Source organism: Aegilops tauschii, chromosome 7 (genome assembly GCF_002575655.3).
Source record: "Aegilops tauschii subsp. strangulata cultivar AL8/78 chromosome 7, Aet v6.0, whole genome shotgun sequence".
In the NCBI taxonomy this organism is placed as follows: Eukaryota; Viridiplantae; Streptophyta; class Magnoliopsida; order Poales; family Poaceae; genus Aegilops; species Aegilops tauschii.
Genome location: NC_053041.3, coordinates 555,369,477 through 555,390,385, shown reverse-complemented (window position 1 = coordinate 555,390,385; position 20,909 = coordinate 555,369,477). Strand labels below are relative to the sequence as shown.

The window sequence follows — 20,909 nt, the reverse complement described above, 5'->3', positions numbered from 1 at the left end:
CATCGTAACAAGAAAATAAGGTTTCTACGATCTGATCATGGAGGTGAATATTTGAGTTATGAGTTTGGTCTTCATTTGGAACAATGTGGAATAGTTTCGCAACTCACGCCACCTGGAACACCATAGCGTAATGGTGTGTCCGAATGTCATAATTGTACTTTATTAGATATGGTGCGATCTATGATGTCGCTTACCGGTTTACCACTATCGTTTTAGGGTTATGCATTAGAGACACCTGCATTCACGTTAAATAGGGCACCATCTAAATTCGTTGAGACGACACCATATGAACTGTGGTTTGGCAAGAAACCTAAGCTCTCGTTTCTTAAAGTTTGGGGCGGCGATGCTTATGTGAAAAAGTTTCAACCTGATAAGCTCGAACCCAAATCGGAGAAATGTATCTTCATAGGATACCCAAAGGAAACTATTGGGTACACCTTCTATCACAGATCCAAAGGCAAGATATTCGTTGCTAAAAATAGGATACTTTCTAGAGAAGGAGTTTCTCTCGAAAGAAGTGAGTGGGAGGAAAGTAGAACTTCATGAGGTAATTCTACCTTCTCCCGAATTAGAAAGTAGTACATCACAGAAATCAGTTCCGGTGATTCCTACACCAATTAGTGAGGAAGCTAATGATTATGATCATAAAACTTCAAATCAAGTTACTACTGAACCTCGTAGGTCAACCAGAGTACGGTCCACACCAGAGTGGTATGGTAATCCTGTTCTGGAAGTCATGTTATTAGACCATGACAAACCTACGAACTATGAGGAAGCGATGATGAGCCCAGATTCCGCGAAATGGCTTGAAGCCATGAAATCTGAGATGGGATCCATGTATGAGAACAAAGTATGGACTTTGATTGACTTGCCCGATGATCGGCGAGCCATTGAGAATAAATGGATCTTCAAGAGGAAGACTGACGTTGATAGTAGTGTTACTATCTACAAAGCTTGAATTGTCGAAAAAAGTTTTCGACAAGTTCAAGGTGTTGACTACGATAAGATTTTCTCACTCGTAGCGATGCTTAAGTCTGTCCGAATCATGTTAGCAATTGCCACATTTTATGAAATCTGGCAAATGGATGTCAAAACTACATTCCTTAATGGATTTCTTAAAGAAGAGTTGTATATGATGCAACAAGAAGGTTTTGTCAATCCTAAAGGTGCTAGCAAAGTATGCAAGCTCCAGCGATCTATCTATGGACTGGTGCAAGCATCTTGGAGTTGGAATATACGCTTTTTATAAGTTGATCAAAGTATATAGTTTTATACAGACTTGCGGTGAAGCCTGTATTTACAAGAAAGTGAGTGGGAGCACTGCAACCTTTCTGATAAGTATATGTGAATGACATATTGTTGATCGGAAATGATGTAGAATTTTCTGGAAAGCATAAAGGAGTGTCTGGAAGGAGTTTTTCAAAGAAAGACCTCGGTGAAGCTGCTTACGTATTGAGCATCAAGATCTACAGAGATAGATCAAGACGCTTGATAAGTTTTTTTTCAATGAGTACATACCTTGACAAGGTTTTGAAGTAGTTCAAAATGAACAGTCAAAGAAGGAGTTCTTGCCTGTGTTGCAAGGTGTGAAGTTGAGTAAAGACTCAAAACCCGACCACGGCAGAAAATAGAAAGAGAAGGAGAAGTCATTCCCTATGCCTTAGTCATAGGTTCTATAAAGTATGCTATGCTGTGTATTAGACCTATTGTGTACCTCACCATGAGTTTAGCAAGAGGGTACAATAGTGATCCAGGAGTGGATCACTTGACAGCGGTCAAAATTATCCTAAGAAGACTAAGGAGATATTTCTCGGTTATGGAGGCGATAAAGAGTTCGTCATAAAGAGTTACGCGATGCAAGTTTTGGCACCGATCTGGATGATCTGAGTCTCAATCTGGATACATATTGAAAGTGGGAGCAATTAGCTAGAGTAGCTCCATGCAGAGCATTGTAGACATAGAAAATTTGCAAAATACATACGACTCTGAATGTGGCAGACCCGTTGACTAAACTTCTCTCATAAGCAAAACATGATCACTCTTTGGGTGTTAATCACATAGCGATGTGAACTAGATTTTTGACTCTAGTAAACCCTTTGGGTATTAGTCACATGGAGATGTGAACTATTGGTGTGAAATCACATGACGATGTGAGCTAGATTATTGACTCTAGTGCAAGTGGGAGACTGAAGGAAATATGCCCTAGAGGCAATAATAAAGTTGTTATTTATATTTCCTTATGTCATGATAAATGTTTATTATTCATGCTAGAATTGTATTAACCGGAAACTTAGTACATGTGTGAATACATAGACAAACAGAGTGTAGCTAGTATGCCTCTACTAGACTAGCTCGTTAATCAAAGATGGTTAAGTTTCCTAACCATAGACATGTGTTGTCATTTGATGGACGAGATCACATCATTAGAGAATGATGTGATGGACAAGACCCATCCGTTAGCTTAGCACTATGATCGTTTAGTTTATTGCTATTGCTTTCTTCATGACTTATACATGTTCCTATGACTATGAGATTATGCAACTCCCAAATACGGAGGAACACTTAGTGTGCTATCAAACATCACAACGTAACTGGGTGATTATAAAGATGCTCTACAGGTGTCTCCGATGGTGTTTGTTGAGTTGACATAGATCGAGATTAGGATTTGTCACTCCGATTGTCGGAGAGGTATCTCTGGGCCCTCTCGGTAATGCACATCACTATAAGCCTTGCAAGCAATGTGACTAATGAGTTAGTTGCGGGATGATGCATTACGGAATGAGTAAAGAGACTTGCCGGTAACGATATTGAACTAGGTATGATGATACCGACGATCGAATCTCGGGCAAGTAACATACCGATGACAAAGGGAACAACGTATGTTGTTGTGCGGTTTGACCGATAAAGATCTTCAAAGAATATGTAGGAACCAATATGAGCATCCAGGTTCCGCTATTGGTTATTGACCGGAGATGTGTCTCGGTCATGTCTACATAGTTCTCGAACCCATAGGGTCCGCACGCTTATTGTTCGATGACGATTGGTATTATGAGTTTAGGTGATTTGATGTACCGAAGGTTGTTCGGAGTCCCGGATGAGATCACGGACATGATAAGGAGTCTCGAAATGGTCGAGACATAAAGATTCATATATTGGAAGGTTATATTCGGACACCGGAATGGTTCGGTTCGTATCTTATAAGTTTCGGAGTATCGGGGGTTACCGGAACCCCCCTCCCCCCCGGAAGCTATTGGGCCTTATGGGCCTTAGTGGAGAAGGGAGAGGGCTGGCCAGGAGGTGGCGCCCCCCCCCCTTGCCCCAATCTGAACTGGACAAGGGGAGGGGGCGGCGCCCCCCTCCTTCCTTCTCTCCTCCTCCTCCTTCCCCCCTTCTCCTACTTGGACTAGGAAAGGAGGAAACCTACTCCTACTAGGAGTAGGATTCCTCCCCCCTTGGCGCGCCCCTTGTGGCCGGCCGGCCTCCTCCGCCCCTCCTTTATATACGGGGGAGGGGGCACCCCATAGACACACAAGTTGATCTTTTAGCCGTGTGCGGTGCCCCCTCCACAGAAACACACCTCGGTCATATCGCCGTAGTGCTTAGGCGAAGCCCTGCGCCAACTTCATCATCACCGTCACCACACCATCGTGCTGACGAAACTCTCCCTCGGCCTCAACTGGATCAAGAGTTCGAGGGACGTCACCGAGCTGAACGTGTGCAGATCGCGGAGGTGCCGTGCGTTCAGTACTTGGATCGGTTGGATCACGAAGACGTTTGACTACATCAACCGCGTTACTAAACGCTTACGCTTTCGGTCTACGAGGGTACGTGGACACACTCTCCCCGCTCGTTGCTATGCTTCTCCTAGATAGATCTTGCGTGATCGTAGGATTATTTTTTTGAAATACTACGTTCCCAAACATTCATACCTTCAAGAGAAGATATATATATATAGGCTTGATATGGGTGATCCTAAGATATGATACATAAAGTTTCATAGCAGTGTCAAGCCTAATTTCCCCTAACATACCGAGTGCTACAAATTTAGGCGGAATCAGATTTTACATACTTTGTAGAAGTGTGTGTTGGTCAACGGATAGTATCAAAGGCATGACCGGGAACATCGATTAAAAGAATTGTGCTAGAGGGATGCAAATAAAGCAGCTCACAAGGTAACTAAGGTTTGCATCATGTGCAAAACTCTGTTTACTTGGGTTGATTGACCCACTTAATTTACTTTGGTTACTTTCATCAACAATGTAGATATTATTAAAGCGTATTTTGACGGGCTTTACTACAAGGAACAGAAGTACTAGTATGAATCACATATACATATCGAAGTCATGGTGCCCTTGTAGGGAAATATGTTTTAGTCGTACACCTATCTAGTAGAGGTGCCATAGGCTAAAAGTAACTCCCTCGCCTTCTATTAGTATCTTATGTATTTGATGCTCAGGTATAGACTACATTGCTCTCAATGGAGGGGATGTAATTAATGCAATACCAAGGTATACAAGATAAATTGGGTGCACAATTAATAACCTAAAGAAATGGATAGCCATTGGTTATGAATTAAATAAATTCTATTGTATGTGAATGCCTCACATAAAAACACAATAATGGTTCCAAATTAGCATGTCCTCGCATATATTATGTTTTAGCAAAAAATAATGGCAACCATAAATCAGCAAGTTTGTTGACTACATATCTTGGTGCCCATTGAAGACTCGAAAACTTTTACTCATTCAAATAACAAACGGGTAATTTTGGATCTTAATTAATGTGAATAATTGGATAAGGGGTGAGCTAAACATTCATGTTCACAACACTTTTCGTATATATAAAGGGAGTTCATCTCCTTATATCTCACAATCACCCATAGTTAGCCAACAACACTCGTAAGCATCTACCTATTAGTACATCTTTGTAGCTTACCTTTTATAGCAATAAGTCCTCGAGTTTTCTAACTTAATATGCCAAGGAGAGAGAAGAGGGAGGGTATTTGTTTCATCGAGGACAAAAGGGAACGTGGCATCACCTTCTCCAAGAGGCGTGATGGCTTGTACAAGATGGCATGTGACCTCTCCGTCCTCACGGGCATGAGGGTTGCTGTCGTCCTGGAGGCGGAGTCCGGAATAATGCACTCATTTGGGACGCCATCAGCGGCACCCATAGTTGAAGCTTTCTTATCAGGAGGTCCACTTGTCGAGCCGTTGGTTGATGAGGCAACGAATGATAGGATTAGAATGTTGCAGAGGGAGGTGGCTCGGTTGGACATGGAAAGTGTGACATATGAGAAGAGAGCAGAACTCTCACTCGAGCATATCAAAAATATCCAAGAAGAGAACCCAGGTATTGTAGCAAATTTTATCTTCTCCAGGGAAGAATATCTTAGTCTTGAAGAGCTTAACAAGCTCTTCAATGAACTTTTGCGGGTCTGGGAGGACATTAGACGTCGTATGCCTCCACTTCATCCTGTAAGTGAACCCAAGACTGGTGGTCCAAACGTACCAAAGAATGAATTGACGCTAAGAGGCCCATCATGGGATTACTTGAAGACTCGTCTTTCATCCCAACAACCATCGTCATCTCATTGTATTCCCACTCAAGTGTTGTCGTCGGTTCCACTACCATTAAAACCACAAGACACGATGGAACCACATTTTCCTATGCAGGTATCGCTCCAGTCTGCACCACCACCTTTGGCACCTCGTTTAACATCCCACCTACAACCAGTTGTTCATCAGGTATAAGATTTACTACCACAACTTCAGCTACACGATTAGAACTATACACATCTCCTTACCGCAAATCATACTACCTTTTCATGTGCAGGTACCACAAATATTTCAGTCAGCACCACCATCTTTGGGTTCCCATTCGACATCCCTCGTACAACCCATTCCTGATCTGGTACAAGATTTACCTCCACGCCTTCAGAACTATCCAAGTTCTTACAACTCAATGGAGCCACCACAGAACAACACAATCACTAACTCAACCATTGGGAGCACTGTGGAGGGCCCCCCACAGTTGTTCTACCCCAATGGCAATGACTTTTCCATCGGTGAGTCCTTTAGCAATGGTACCTTGGCCTACACTCCGTCGAACCAACCACACTATAATGGGAACCTAGGGATGGATGCTTATTTGGGACATAATGGCAATAATGTAGGCCAATATAACATGGACTATGATGAGTTTGTCAATGCACCGGCAAAGTCTTCCAACGGGAATGATGATTATGTTCATTCATGGTTTGAAGGACTTCTTTAGAAGCCAGTTAATATTTCCCTTTGAACGCTACATCAAGCGAATAAAATGTTACATTTCCATTAGGTGCAATTGTGGATTGTATATTTTGTTAAGCACATTCGGGAAAACAATAAGTATTTCATGTTTAGGGTATTGGTTCATGAAGTTTGTTTCAGTAATACAATAAATCTTTCTAATGTTTCTCATTCTGATTGAGTAGTTAGTGCTTTTTATTGAACAACAAATATGTCATTTTGCACCCTCTATTGGTGAACCGGAGGAATATGAATTTTCAAATTATGTTGCACTTTATTAACACAAATAAGACCTTGTTAGTTCAATGAGAACATGAGGTACGCCCGTCAAACAACTAAAAGCTAGCACAAGTCCAAATTTAGCTCAAGATGCAAGCGTTTATTAATACATTTTAGACTTGACTACCAACAAATGACAACAACCGAATTAGATATTCATGTGAGATAATGGTAAGATGAGAATCCGCACCCACATGTAATTAAATACACACCACACACGATGAATGTACATATGCACCTGCACGTGAATAGGCAACCATGCCATTAATACCGTATATGCACTATTACTAACATACTAATATGACACGTGAACACATAACTCTCCTTGAATACATTGCAAACCGACTTCTTGTGAACGTCTGGCATTAGCTCTGCTCCTTAATGACAAAACAGACAAACATCCAAAGATGTAATAGTTATCGTAATGCCATATTAGTTAACATACGCAAACTCCATGTTTCTTGGACTCAAGTAAAACATATGTATACCCAATTCATCTTTATGGTAGCGTGATTTTTAGTCATTACCCGGAGTAAGAATAGTCAATATCTCGCCCCTACATCATGTAATCACTAGAGGAATGCCACATCCACCAAGGAAAAGGGAGAAAACGAGCCCACCTAGCACTTTGAGGAGGGCAGGCCGCTGTCGGTAGCAACGATCGACGCGTAGCTGCCAAAGAGGAGGGGAGATGGCGGCAGCAAAAGCTAGGGTTGGGGGAGATGGGTCATCCCCGGGCCGCATGATCGAATTACACTTTTTTCCCTCATGGATTGATCTCTTCCCATGGCGAACGTTGTCATGTTAGGCCTGAAAGATCGACGGATAGTATGTTGCTGCAGGAGCTAAATCAAAACGCATGATCTCATGCCGAGGAAGATGCGTTTTCTAGACACACTTGGGGTAATATGCCACGGCTGTACTTCAATCAAGAACGACATGCACTCTATTCTTTGGGAAGATTAGAGGTGAGGCCAGGATGCACCGCTGGTAATGAGGAACTCGGTCACCGATTAATAGTTTGCCTAAAAGTTGAGTTGCAGTATACGCTTCAATCCTTGGCTGATCAATGCAACCTAGGACAATCTTGGCCTCCGCAATCTCCTGCAACCTGATGGATCACATAAGTCGTCTCAACACCGTACGTACGCGGATGGCGTCCCACTACCTACATGGAGTCATTCATACATACAGAGTACATCTTTTTCGAACCAGGCCATTCCCCTTTCCATTTCACAACGGAAATACAAAGTTCTTACACATTGTAGAAGACGAAAAAAGAGAGAACAGTGAGTTTGATGCACTATTAGGAAAGCCGCTGCTAGGTGCCCCGCACTCAAAACGTCTACTATGACGCAAAACCCTAACAGTACAAGCACGATTATAAGTGCAGCGTAGGAACCATGCACACAACAGAATAGCCGCTCCATTTCCAGCAAGATGAAGATCTGCTACTCCGGCCTGAATGGGTGCCAGCTCCAAAGCCTTATGCATGAACCGTGAACTACCCAGCTTCAGCATCTTTTGATCCTACCCTTTCTGGAGACCTCTCCAAGAAGTTAGCAATGAGCATTTACAGAAGAGAACGCATGCTATGTTCATCAAAGGTGGCTCTATTCGCTGTAATACATATAGCCCAACAAATAGCATCAATCCCCACCAAGGAGGAAAGCATAAAACCATGAGAAAGCTTTCCAGAGAGAAGAGGGGCAACAGTGAGTGTTAAGAACCACAAAAGGAGCTTGCCCACAGGACAACCGATGAGCAAATGAAAAGCGGTTTCAACATCATTACAGAAGTTACAGAGAGGGGAGCCACCGTAGTTTCGCTTACACATATTCGTCCCTGGTAAGCATAGAATCAAGGAAGAGCTGCCATACAAGGACTTCAATCTTTAAAGGAATTTCCGCACACTGAATCCATCTGTTGTGAGCTCCAGCAATATCTTTTTGCAACCACTTGTAAAAAAGGCTCCTTTACTATGAAGAGACAAGGAAACTTCATCAGGTCCAGATTCCTAAGAACTACGTTGCATGTTATTAACAATATTGTGTTCTGATTGCAAGATATGCATATAGAGTACATACACACAAAACATTGTCCTGGCTCCCAGCGTGCGGTGCCCATTACAGGGTATGAACTGGCCAGCAAGAGGTAAGGCACTCGGTCGTTTCCGCGCGTCGTGACCGGCCGGCCACAACGACTTTGATCTTGCCTTCCTCCTTCGCCTGGATAGACTGGCCCTTGTAAAGGAAACAGTTGATGTGATCCAACTCCTGGTCATGGAGGGACGACCACTCTAGTGCTATCATGTCCAACTTGAAGAATCTGAAAAACAACCTGTCTTTGTCGTGGGAATACATGATACAATCACAACTTCCCCAATGGATGTAACAGGTAGTGAGCATCTCGTATGCTGCACTGATCTGGACAAGATGCCCTTCTCCAGGTCATTTATTTCATGTCGAAGATAAGGGTTTGCCCAAGGAATTCGGTGCAAATAGCCTGTGCCCTGATAAGAGATTACTGGTATGCTTGTGACGCGCAAATATGCGTCCCTGGGACAAGCAACATAGACAGTTGATGATCAATATAGAAAACAAAATAGCCTTTGTTGGAGAGTGACAATTTGCTCTTCAAAATAAAATGGATCGAGTCAGACCATGAGAAGCCAACCACAGCTTCAAATTCAACAAAAGCATCTGGAAACAACATGCTGGTTGTTCCATGGACCAATGGCACCCTCACCTCTTGAGAACCGATGTTCCCGTTGATGAAACAAAAGCATTTGCTTCCATTGCTCAAGGATATCTGGCAGAAGCAATGTGGACAGATTAGAACATCAGTGGAGTATGTAGTTTACAAGATGATGGTTACCCTATATTAGAGTAGAGTGTTGTGATTTAGCAAACTCTTTTCTATCGATTTGATAAACCTGCAAGCCTCTAATGTGCGAATAATTGTTTACTAACATCATTCTGCAAAGAAGAAATAATCAAGTTCTGTCGGGGACCAAGCTAGGTGTAGATGTAGTGCCCTTTCCATACCGTGAGTACATATGTGGCATATGCCCCTTATGATGGATTCACGAACCAACTTAGTTTGCCAGCCAAAATCTACCAGAAGCCAGCACTGAAAGATACTGCTTTGCTTGTGTTCAGAATATTTGTTAGAAGGTCATAAGGAACATAAAAAGCGCCAATTAACTGATAAAAATTATGTCCAAGTTGTCTTCCGGCAAGCAGGATTAAACTTCACAGCCAACTAATTTAGCATGACAAATTTGTGAAACAAACTAATTACATTGTGTCGATGATGACTAGGAAAGACATCATCATCAAATACATAATTAAAATATTGATAACAATGCAAAATTTACACACGTATCGGTGGTGAACAGCACGTCATGAAAAAACAAACTTGACACATCCTAATACTCTAATCATGCCCGCCCCTTGAAAAAATCTATCTTGCACATTTTATAAAAACTTATGTAATCTTAGGAACAATGAAGGCTCCAAGGATCGTAATTTATTTTATCTAGTTTGAGAAGGATGTGGCAATGCGAAAAATACAGATGATCTTCGGCGTTCAATAGAATAATCTTTCTATGAATAACCAATGCTTGCAAGCACAAAGATTATAACTGGTCTGATTATAAATTTTATACTTCGATCCCTGATATTCCTAAGGGGAAAATGTCAAGCAAAGGAGCTAGACATGAAAGCAACTTTACTTGGCATATCCAAAGATGCCATGCCAGTGTTGCCAAAAAGCAAAAGTAAGACGCTAGAAAAAGGCAACAATCTATTTTAGCTTCGGATAGACGGATAATGCTATATGTCAGTCACAAGGCCATGGCTGACCCACACGACCAATTGACATCACAGTGACAACTCTCAGGAATCCTCTTGCAATCATAGCTCACACTAGAGGGGATCTGTGGAGGCACATGAGCAGGGTGGGTTACACCTTTCATGTAGAGATTCTCGACGCATTTCTCCTCCTTGTTGAGAACAGCATGCCATGAAAAAAACATGAAACATCCTAATACTCTAATCATGCTCAGCCCTTGAAACATTCTGTCTTGCACGTTTTATGAGAATGTATGTAATCTAAGGGCAACGCAGGCTGCAAGGACCGTGATTTATTTTATCAAGTTTGAGAAGGATGTGCAAATGATAAAAAAAATACAGATGATTGTCGACAATCTAAAGAAAAACATTTTATGAGTAACCAGTGTTTGCAAGCATAAAGATTTGCTTGTAAATGCTCTGGTTAAACATATACTTCAATTCTCAATATCCCTAGGCAGAAATGTTAGGCAGAGGAGCTAGGCATGAAAGCAGCAGAACTTGGCATGTCTATATATTTCATGCAAGTACATCTCCGAAAGGAAAAAAGTAAGACACTAGACAAAGACAACAATCTGTTTAGCTTCGGATCATGCTAACAATATCTGTCACGAAGCCATGGCTAACCCATCACAGCCACAACCCTAGCAGGAATCATCTGACAATAATAGGTCGCACTATAGGGGGGCGGCGGAGGCACATGAGAAGGGTGGATTATACCTTCATGTGGAGATTCTTGACACCCTTCTCCTCCTTGTTGACGACCTAAAACCCAAATCCGCCCCCCCCCCCCCCCCCCCCCTCCCCGGCTGTCGTGGGAAGTATCGACGAATCTTACTCCCACCTCCGCCCCTCCGCCGTCGCGGGAAAAGACAATCGACGACTCTTCCGCGACATCGACCTTCCTCCTCCCCCTCTGCGATCGCCGCAAGTCCGATCTCCTCCACTGTCTAGCAGGGCAGCATCCCGTCGAGCTGCGCGGTGGCGGTGCGGCAAAAGGCCCGGGATGAGGAAGAAGGACGGCCTGCGCCTCTCGGGGGGAGGAATGGGGCGCCGCCAGCAGAGGTGGAGGAGCTCCGGCGGACGGCATGGGATCTGGGCTACTGCGATGCGATATGCTCGGCATTACTGGGCTCGAATAGATGCGGCCCAACGTGCGGCTTGTAATCGGACCAGGCCTCACTCATTAGCACAAGCCTTATAGTATAACCCTGTTGCGCTGGAAGGGCCGGTCCTGAGATTCTGGGGGTGGGGGGGCAGAGGTAAACCTAAAATTTGGGGCCCTTGATATAAACAACATGACTATAATCTTCAATGTGCATATCTCTCTATGTATGAAAATGTTATCAGTATTCATTTAGGATCTGTGTCACTGTGATCTCATAGATAGACCGAGGTATATATTATGACCAATGGGGAAAATAGACAAAGGGTGTGTATGTACTCCCTCCGTCCCAAAATAAGTGTCTCAAGCTTAGTACAACTTTGTATTAAAGTTAGTATAAAATTGAGACACTTATTTTGGGATGAAGGGGAGGGAGTATATCACAATTCACAATACATCCTTAGAATTACAAACTATGTTTGATGTCACGGGTACTAAAACTATAAGAGAACATTGTATGTTTGAGGTACAAAAGGTCCTGAGGTAGAAGAGACTATGTATAGTCCTATAAGAATGTAATCCAAAATGCAGAGTATTTCTTGGGGGAACTAATAGTAAAATTATTAGTTTAAATAGCAGTATATTTGAGAAATTAAGATAAACTAGAAAATCGCCCGTGCGTTGCAACGGGGCCACATTAACATTAAAAGTTCAATATCAATTATGTTAATATTACATTTAATATTCTCATACATATTAGGTGACATTGACGACCTTTTTTACCATCAAATTCTCACACACACACACCCTCTTCCTCACTCTCTCTCCCCCTCTCCCTCACTCGGGAGGTGGGACGAAAATAAACCCGGAACGGAGACTACCAACCGAGACATTAGGAGTAGAGATCATTTAGTTGATAAGAATAAATAGAAAACGGTGTTAAAAAGGAGAAACAGATTAGAATACATTGAAAAAACAAAAGGACGATGTAAAAGGGGATTCGCCCTGCCCCCCGGGCCTTGCCACCAAACCGGCTCAGCGGTCCAGTCCCCGCGCGGTCGTCTTCTCCTGTTCCCCGAGCCGCGTCGCTACAGAGCCGGGCTCCCGCCCGACCACCTCGCTGGCATCGAAGGGGAATGGATAAGGGTGACGCCCTTCCTTCCCTGCCCCCATGGCCTCACTCCTCCTCGACGCCCCCTCCCAAATCCACTTCTCCTCCTCGCTCGCTCGATCCCGTCGATCTGGACGAAGTCAGACGCCACGGCCACCATGACCGACCCCGTCCACATGGCCACCGCCCTCCCTGCGGGCTAGGAGCTTGTCGAGGAGCTCCGAACGCCTTCGCTACTTCGTCTGCGCCAACGAGATCAAGTCCAGCACCCCCGCATCGACGTCGCTGCCGTCTTCCTCAACCTTGGGCCACCGCGACATTGACGTTCGATCCGCGCCGCCCCGAGCTCCCATGTCTTCCCCTAGGGCGCCATTGACACCGCCATGATCTCCTCTTGCCTTTCCCCTGTTTCCCCTCTCGTTTGCTCTCATTAGGTATTTCGTCGTGGCCGAGAACCGCCGTCCGCCATGGCCATTGCAGGGGTAGCCACCGAGCTCCTTGGATTGACCCCGTGGCACATGCCCGCTCCTATGCACACCCATGCCCGAGCCTGCCGCTCTTCTTCTGCGCCCGCGGGGCCACTCCCTCTCCATGCCCACGCCCATGCTACACCGTGTCGGTCGTGCTCGCCACAGCCACCGCACCACTGTGCCCCGCGCGGCACACACCCTGGCCGCGCGCCACACTCTCGCTGGCTGCGCTCGCCCCGTCTGCTGCCGCCTATCCCTTCGCTCGCCCCGCTGTCGCGCCCCTGCCTCGCGCCGCCTCCAGTCGTGGCCATCTTCTGTCGGCCGCCCCCTCAGCCACGCCGGCCGCATCTCTGCCTTCCACCGTCGGCCGCTCGCCTCGCCTGCTGCGTGTTGCTTCCTGCTGCTATGCGCTGCTCTACCGCTGGTACGCTGCTGCGCCATGCCCTCGACACCGCCGTGGACAAATGTGGCGGAGGGATTGTTAATGAAGTACGAGAAGGAGGTGGCGGAGAAGGTGTGGAGAGGCAGGAGGTCTGGGGCGGTGTCACCTGGCTGTGGTGGAGGTGTTTATGCGAGAAGGAGCCGGAGTGGAAGGAGAGGTCACAATTGGGAAGAATCGCAAAAAAAAAAAATCATAACCCGGAGATCTCAGTTAAAAAAAATGCTAATATCGATGGAGGGGTGATTTCCTTCAATAGGTGGAAAACATGAAATATTGGTTGCTATTAAGGAAAGGTAAAAATTTAGGAAAGTTAGGATTTTTGAACTGATTTCTATGCAAATGGGGTTTTATTGTTTGGTAACGTGATATCAGTACCTGCCCGTTTGTGACGTGTCTGATCAGGAAAGTTTGCAAATGTTAAGAAACTATTTATTGGGAGGAAAGTTGTGACGTGTCTGTTATTTGTTTCCTAAAACAAATTTCACTAATAAGAGAAATCGATTGATTTAGATAAGTTAGGAAAGTTAGATTAAAATGCATTATTTGTTTCCTGAAAATCTGTTATTTGTTTCCTAAGACAAATTGAACCAATAAAAGGAATCGATTGATTTGCATAATTTAAGGAAGTTAGATTAAAATGTATTATTTGTTTTCTGAAAATCTGTTATTTGTTTTCCAAGACAAATTGAACCAATAAAAGGAATTGATTGATTTGTATAATTTAAGGAAGTTAGATCCGTGATTTGTTATACGTTAGGAAAGTTCTGATTGCAATAAAGAGTGGAGAGAAAAATAAACCGATGAACCAGGATGGGAGGGGGTGGTGGGAGGAGAGACGAAAAAAACCCAGCGAAAATAAACCGTGGACCAGGGTGGGAGGGGGTGGTGGGAGGAGAGACGAAAAAACCAGCGAAAATAAACCGCGGAGACGATTCACCAACTCGTCCATTAGGAATAGAGATGAGCAAGTCGATATGATTGAAACGCGAAATATTCTTCCAGATTTTCAGAAATAGTGCAAAGTTGCTCTTATGAGTTGTGCAAACGACTAAATCAAGAGGCAACTACCCCATTTATGCGTCATCGCATAGTTCACGCAAAAGCTACTCGCCAAAATTAGCATACAGAACATCACTTTATTCTTAATCTATTTGAGATCTACAACATGATAAGATTGCAGTCAAAATGTAGAAACATAATACGTATGGGTAGGAAAACGTCGATCGGCAGCTGGCGCAAAATCCATAGACCACACGCAGCCGTTGGTGCACTGCCGGCTCCGGCGCCGAGCCGTGTCCCATCGAATCTGGGTCTCCTCTTCTAACGGGCTTTCCTAGTTTTTCTGTCACGATCTCTAATGCTCTGTTTTGATGTTGATATTGAGCGCCATGGAATTGGATTGGGCTCAATGTCAAATCTCCGTGACTTTGGTATTGAACCCGAATTATGTTGTTCGGATGTGCACAGAATTCAGACTTGGAATTCGCATGACATGCTCAATTCCAAAGCTTGTTTGGATGGTCATTTTCTACAATGGAATTGATCATTTGTCATGGAATGAACATTGTACTTTGATGCAATGTTTAAACTAAATCAAGCATGGAAGGACCAAAAGCAAATTTTATATCAACATCACATGGCTAACAGACCAACATCATGCACAAATCACATCAAATACTTTGGATCTGGCTGTTGGGCATCTATGCTCAAATTATTGACCTGCAAAGAGGAAAATATCAGCATACAAGCACATACGGGAAGGAATTAGAGGAGATTAGGCGATTAGGTGGGTTTCTATGAAGGGTTAGGGCGGGGGCTAGGAACGGTGGTCATGGGGCTAGAGGAAGAAGTAGCCCTAGGAGAAGAGGCTGCCATGCCATCGGCCATGGGAGGCGGGCGCGGAGTGGTTCAGGCTGACGGCGGCCAGGGGAGGTGAGTGCACATGGAGGTGGGCGCACGCGGGGGAGGGATCAGATCCGCCAGAGCGAAGAGAGAAGGAGGACAGTGCAGAGGGGCTGACCTGCGCCGTCGGGAGCTCCACCTCGCGCCTCGTGTGCATGATGTTTGGCTCCTAGATCCTAGATCTGGCCGGTGTGTGTAGGCGAACCCTATTTGGCGTTGCAGACGCCGATTATTACTATTTCTGCAAACCGGTGCGTGCAGCTGCGTTAGCTGGGCTCGGCCCATATACCATGTTTTCAATTCGCAAGAAACTGCGCCAATCTTCTGTATCGAACCAGCGATCTCCGACGCAGAGGTAGGCTCGTCTAACTACCCCGCCACAAAGCGGGATCTGCTAAGTAGCAACTTTTTCCTTCTTTTATTCCTTCATTTTCTTTTTTCCCTTTTTTCTTTTTTTCTTCTTTTTCCTTTTACTTTTTTCCTTTTTCCTTTCCAATTTTTTTCTTCTTCCTGGTTCGATGAATTGCTTTTGTATATACGTGAACCTTTTCTTCAAATCGATGAACTTTAAAAAAATGATGAACTTCTTTTCAAATCGACGAGCTTTTTTCAATTTTGATGATTTTTTCAAAATCGAGGAACTTTTTTTGCAATTTGATGAACTTTTTCCAAAATAAATGACATTTTTTACAATTCGATGAACTTTTTTCAAATTTTATGAAAAAAAATCAAAATCGATGGACCTTTTCTAATTCGATGACCTTTTATCAAATTCGATGAACATTTTTCCAAATTAGATGAACTTTTTCAAAATCTTTGAATTTTTTCCTTCAAATCGATGAACTTTTTCATTTTCGATGAATTTTTTTTTTGAAAATTGATCAACTTTTTTCAATTCGATAAACTTTTTTCAAATTTGATGAACTTTTTTCAAAAATTGATGAACTATTTTCAAATTCAGTTTTTTTTCAAATGTGATGATTTTTGCCAAGTTTGTCAACGTTTTGAAGTTTGTGAACGGTTTTTTCAAAATGTATGTATATTTTTTGAATTCGTGGTTTTTTTCTGTTTTTTTGTTTTTTGAAAAAAGAAGGGGAGCCTTGGCGCAGTGGTAAAGCTGCTGCCTTGTGACCAAGAGGTCACGGGGTCAAGTCCTGGAAACAGCCTCTTGCAGACATGTAGGAAAAGGCTGCGTACAATAGACCCAAAATGGTCGGACCCTTTTCCGGACCCTGCGCAAGGGGGAGCTACATGCACCGGGCTGCCCTTTTTCTGTTTTTTTTTAAAAGTCAACAGTTGACCAGTCAAAAATTGACCGGTGAACCTCAACCGTGACTGAAGAAGGAACGAGCGACCTACCGACCGAGCGACCCATCGGGGAGCTCCTATTAGGCGCTGCAGGCGCCTGGAGAAGTGGCGCCTACGGCGACCATCAGTGGGCCATGGCCCATTAAAAAATTGCTCCCTCGCTCGCTTCATGTTCGCCTTTGGTCGCCTCGCTGGCTTTTTTGTTCGCCTGTGCTGCGCTGCCGGTTCAAAGAAAGACTGGCCTCCGGATTTTATAATTTTGTATATATTCATGAAAAATAAAAGGTTCATAGATTTATTAAAAAAATGAAAAGAAAAGGTTCATCGATTTTGAAGAAAAATTTCACAAATCTTAAAAAGTTCATCGGATTTGAAAAAAAGTTTACCGAATTGAAAAAAGTTCATCGGATTTGAAAAAAGTACATCCATTTTGATAAAAAGTTAATCGGATTTGGAAAAAAGTTCACTGAATTGAAAAAAGTTCATCGGATTTAAAGAAATTCATCAAAGGAAAAATGTTCATTGGATTTAAAAAGAAGCTCATTGATTTTTTTTAAGATCACCAAAAATGTTTTAAAAGTTCATTCATTTCGGAAAAGGGTAACTGAATTTGAAAAGAGTACATTAATATTGAAAAAAATGCATCTATTTAAAAATGGTTCATGAATTAAAAAACACGCAGTAAAGAAAACAAAATGGATAAAAAAGAAAAAGAATAAACCGAACTGAAGAACGGACACAAATAGAAAAATGAGGTACCTGTACAGTGGCTGGTGTTGGTCTGGTGGTTGGAGTTGACCGCTCGTAACGAAGGTGTCAGGGGTCTGAATCCTTCCTTGTGCACGCACATTTTTGTTGTTTCTAATAACGAGAAAAATAATAGAATGGGTTGGCCCAGCTGTGTCTGCTTCAGGTCCCCGTTTGAGAATTACACCCTAACGGGCGGCTGAATCATCGAATAGGATTTTCCGAACCATCGACGGACCTGCTGATATTAGAGCATCTCCAGCCACGACCCTGACAGGCCCCCAAGATCTTTTTTTAACATCAGCGCTAAAAAACGGCCTAGTCACATTTCCAGAAGCCCAATTTTCGTCGGTTAAGCCCGATTTTAGCGTCGGCGGACCAATCGTGAACCCCGCGCGCTGGGGCACCGGGGGGCGCTGGGGGAAGCGTTTTTGGCGTGAAAGCCCGGTGGGACAGCCGAGCCAGCGACCCCGGCGCATCGTCGTCCTCTCGCCTCGGTTCCCGTGGGAATCAATGGAAGGCTGTCGCGCTGCCGCGCCGGTCAACCTTCATTGATGCCTCACGGGTGGCGCCGCGACGAACGTCCCGCCCGATCCTGCCACGCGTACGCATGACGGTCGTCCTCTCACCGCCCAAGCCCGGCTATAAAAAGCCGCCCCTCCATCACTGGTGAGCAGACACTCCTTCGCCAACTCTCTTCCCCTCTCCCCGTCGATGCCCCCTCTCGATCGAGCAAGCGCGCCTTTCCTCCCCCTCTCGCTCCCACCGGTGAGCATGGCCGAGCGGTACCCAGGCGACGGTGCGGCGGCCAACAGCTTCAGCCGCTTTCACCTGCACGAGAACAAGCCGCGGCTCCTCTACGAGGCCGACTACCCGGCACCACCGGACATGCGGGTGCCGGATGATAACCCACAAGTATAGGGGATCGTTTGTAGCCTTCCTCGATAAATAAGAGTGTCGAGCCCAACGAGGAGTTAAAGGCAGAATAAATATTCCCTCAAATTCTATCAACCACCGATACAACTCTACGCACACTTGACGGTTGAGGTACCTAAAAGAAGTATGACACTATTTTGCAAGAATAAAACTACGAGTACTTTGCGAGAATAGAACTACGAATAAATTGCAAGGTAATAAAAGTGGATAGCTTTTGTCAACAAGAAAGTCATTTGTCCCTGGACAATCAATAACAAGTACCGGTAATCATTCTTGTAATTTTATATGAGGGAGAGCCATGAGCTAACATACTTTCTCTACTTGGATCATATGCACATATGATTGGAACTCTAGCAAGCATCCGCAACTACTAAAGATCATTAAGGTCGTGAAACCCAACCATAGCATTAAGTATCAAGTCCTCTTTATCCCATACGCAACAACCCACCTACTCGGGTTTAAGTTTTTTCACTCTCGCAACCCACCATAAGCAAATCATGAACGTATTGCAACACCCTACAGTGGGGACCCCTCACGTTTGTGCAAGACGGAGGGCACCGTAGGACAGCATCATAAATAAAATATACAATCATACCAACCAAGATCACGATTAACCCATAGGACAAAACGGATCTACTCAAACATCATAGGATAACCATAGATCATTGGGAAATAATATATGGAGTTGAGCATCATGTTTAAGTAGAGATTACAGCAGGGAGAAGAGGTGTTACACCGCTGCATAGAGGGGGAGAAAGTTGGTGTTGACGGTAGCAAGATTGTTGATGTAGATCGCCGTCACGATCCTAGCCCCGGTGGCGTTCCGGCGCCACCGGGAGAGAGGGGGAGAGAGCCCCCCTCCTTCTTATTCTTCCTTGGCCTCCCCCTAGATGGGAGGAGGGTTCCCCCTCTGGTCCATGGTCTCCATGGCGGCGGAGGTGCGGGAGCCCCTCGGAGATTGGATCTCCCTCTCTGTTCTCTTTTGTTTCGCGTTCCCCTGATCTGGCCGAAAACCGTCTCTTATATTTCAGGAGATCCGTAACTCCGATTGCGCTGAGATTTTAACACGATTTTTTACGGATATAAGCTTCCTTGCGCCCGAAGTTGAGCTCCAACCGACGTTCGACAAGGGCACAACCCACCACCACGCGCCAGGGGCCTCTGGCGCGGCCTGGTGTCTTGTGGGCTGTGTGGGCCTCCGTTTGCGGTGATTCAAACTCTCAAAAATGACATATATTCCAAAATAATTCTTCGTAAAATTTTATGGCATTTGGACTTCGTTTGATATGGATTTTTTTGCGATAAAACATGCAAAAAAACAGGAACTGGCACTTGGCACTGGATCAATAGGTTAGTCCAATAAATCATATAAAAAGTTGCCAAAATATATGAAAGTGGTATAATATTGGCATGAAACAATCAAAAATTGTAGATACGACGGAGACATATCAGCATCCCCAAGCTTAATTACTGCTCGTCCTCGAGTAGGTAAATGATAAAAAAAAAGATCATTTTTTATGTGGAATGCTACCTAGCATAAACTTGATCATATGTCTAATCATGGCATGAATATTAAGACATAAGTGATTCAAAGCAATAGTCTATAATTTGACATAAAGACATCAATACTCAGGCATCCCAACAAACAATCATGTCTTTCAAAATATCAACGCTAAAGAAAGCTATCCCTACAAAATCATATACTCTTGCCATGCTCTGTCTTCTTAACACAAAGTATTTATCATGCACAACCCCGATGACAAGCCGAGCAATTGGTTCATACTTTTTAACGCGCTTCAGCTTTTTCAACCCTCACGCAAATACATGAGCGCACACCATGGATATAGCACTACGGGTGGTATAGAGTATGATGATAGGGGTAAATATAAAGAAGACAAAAGGTAAGAAAGTCTCACACCGACGCGGCTAACCAACGGGCTATGGAGATGCCCATCAATTGATATCAACGTGAGGAGTAGGGATTGCCATGCAACGAATGCACTAAGAGTTATAAGCGTATGAAAGCTCAATATGAAAACTAAGTGGGTGTGCATCTAATCCTATAATGAAAAATTCCCACTAGTATATGAAAGTGACAACATATGAGACTCTCCATATGAAAAACATGGTGCTATTTGAAGCACAAGTGTGGTAAAGGATACTAACAATGCCCCTTCTCTCTTTGTTTATTTTTTCCTTTTTCTTTTTTTCTTTTTTTCTTTTTTTCTTTTTTTTCTCTTTCTCTCATTGTTCGGAGTCTCATCCCGACTTGTGGGGGAATCATAGTCTCCATCATCCTTTCCTCACTGGGGCACTGCTCTAAAAATGAATAATGACGATCATCACACTTCTATTTACTTATAACTCGAAATAAATAAAAATTACAACTCGATACCTATGACAAAATATGACTCTATATGAATGCCTCTGGCAATGTACCAGGATGTGCAATCATCTAGCGTAAC

The 20,909-nt window shown here is 43.9% G+C and overlaps 2 protein-coding genes and 1 long non-coding RNA gene across 7 annotated transcripts; 1 reads left to right on the top strand and 2 right to left on the bottom strand.

Annotated features, from left to right (window-relative positions):
- The first annotated feature begins 4,973 nt into the window (after positions 1-4,973).
- On the top strand, positions 4,974-6,276 carry LOC109759990 (uncharacterized). Its single transcript, XM_073504386.1, has 2 exons — positions 4,974-5,747; positions 5,836-6,276. Exons 1-2 carry the CDS (start codon positions 4,974-4,976, stop codon positions 6,274-6,276), a joined length of 1,215 nt encoding a protein of 404 aa, XP_073360487.1.
- A 1,495-nt stretch (positions 6,277-7,771) lies between these two features.
- LOC109759997 (uncharacterized) lies at positions 7,772-11,732 on the bottom strand. Of its 5 annotated transcripts, XM_040394679.3 has the most exons (5): positions 11,144-11,732; positions 9,232-9,380; positions 8,910-9,127; positions 8,657-8,806; positions 7,772-8,548 (listed from the first exon to the last, which is right to left on the bottom strand). In XM_040394679.3, the coding sequence occupies exons 1-5, from the start codon at positions 11,147-11,149 to the stop codon at positions 8,457-8,459; spliced, it is 615 nt and encodes a 204-aa protein (XP_040250613.1). In that variant the 5' UTR covers positions 11,150-11,732; the 3' UTR covers positions 7,772-8,456. The 5 variants fall into 5 exon arrangements, 1 of the variants encoding a protein (XP_040250613.1); XR_005762319.3 differs by having other exon boundaries at positions 8,657-9,203; positions 9,318-9,380; positions 11,144-11,722; XR_005762320.3 differs by having other exon boundaries at positions 8,657-9,127; positions 9,318-9,380; positions 11,144-11,717.
- A 2,832-nt stretch (positions 11,733-14,564) lies between these two features.
- LOC120969561 (uncharacterized) lies at positions 14,565-15,642 on the bottom strand. Its single transcript, XR_005763849.1, has 2 exons — positions 15,572-15,642; positions 14,565-15,270 (listed from the first exon to the last, which is right to left on the bottom strand). It is a non-coding gene; the product is annotated as an uncharacterized lncRNA (long non-coding RNA).
- Between the last annotated feature and the right edge of the window lie 5,267 nt (positions 15,643-20,909).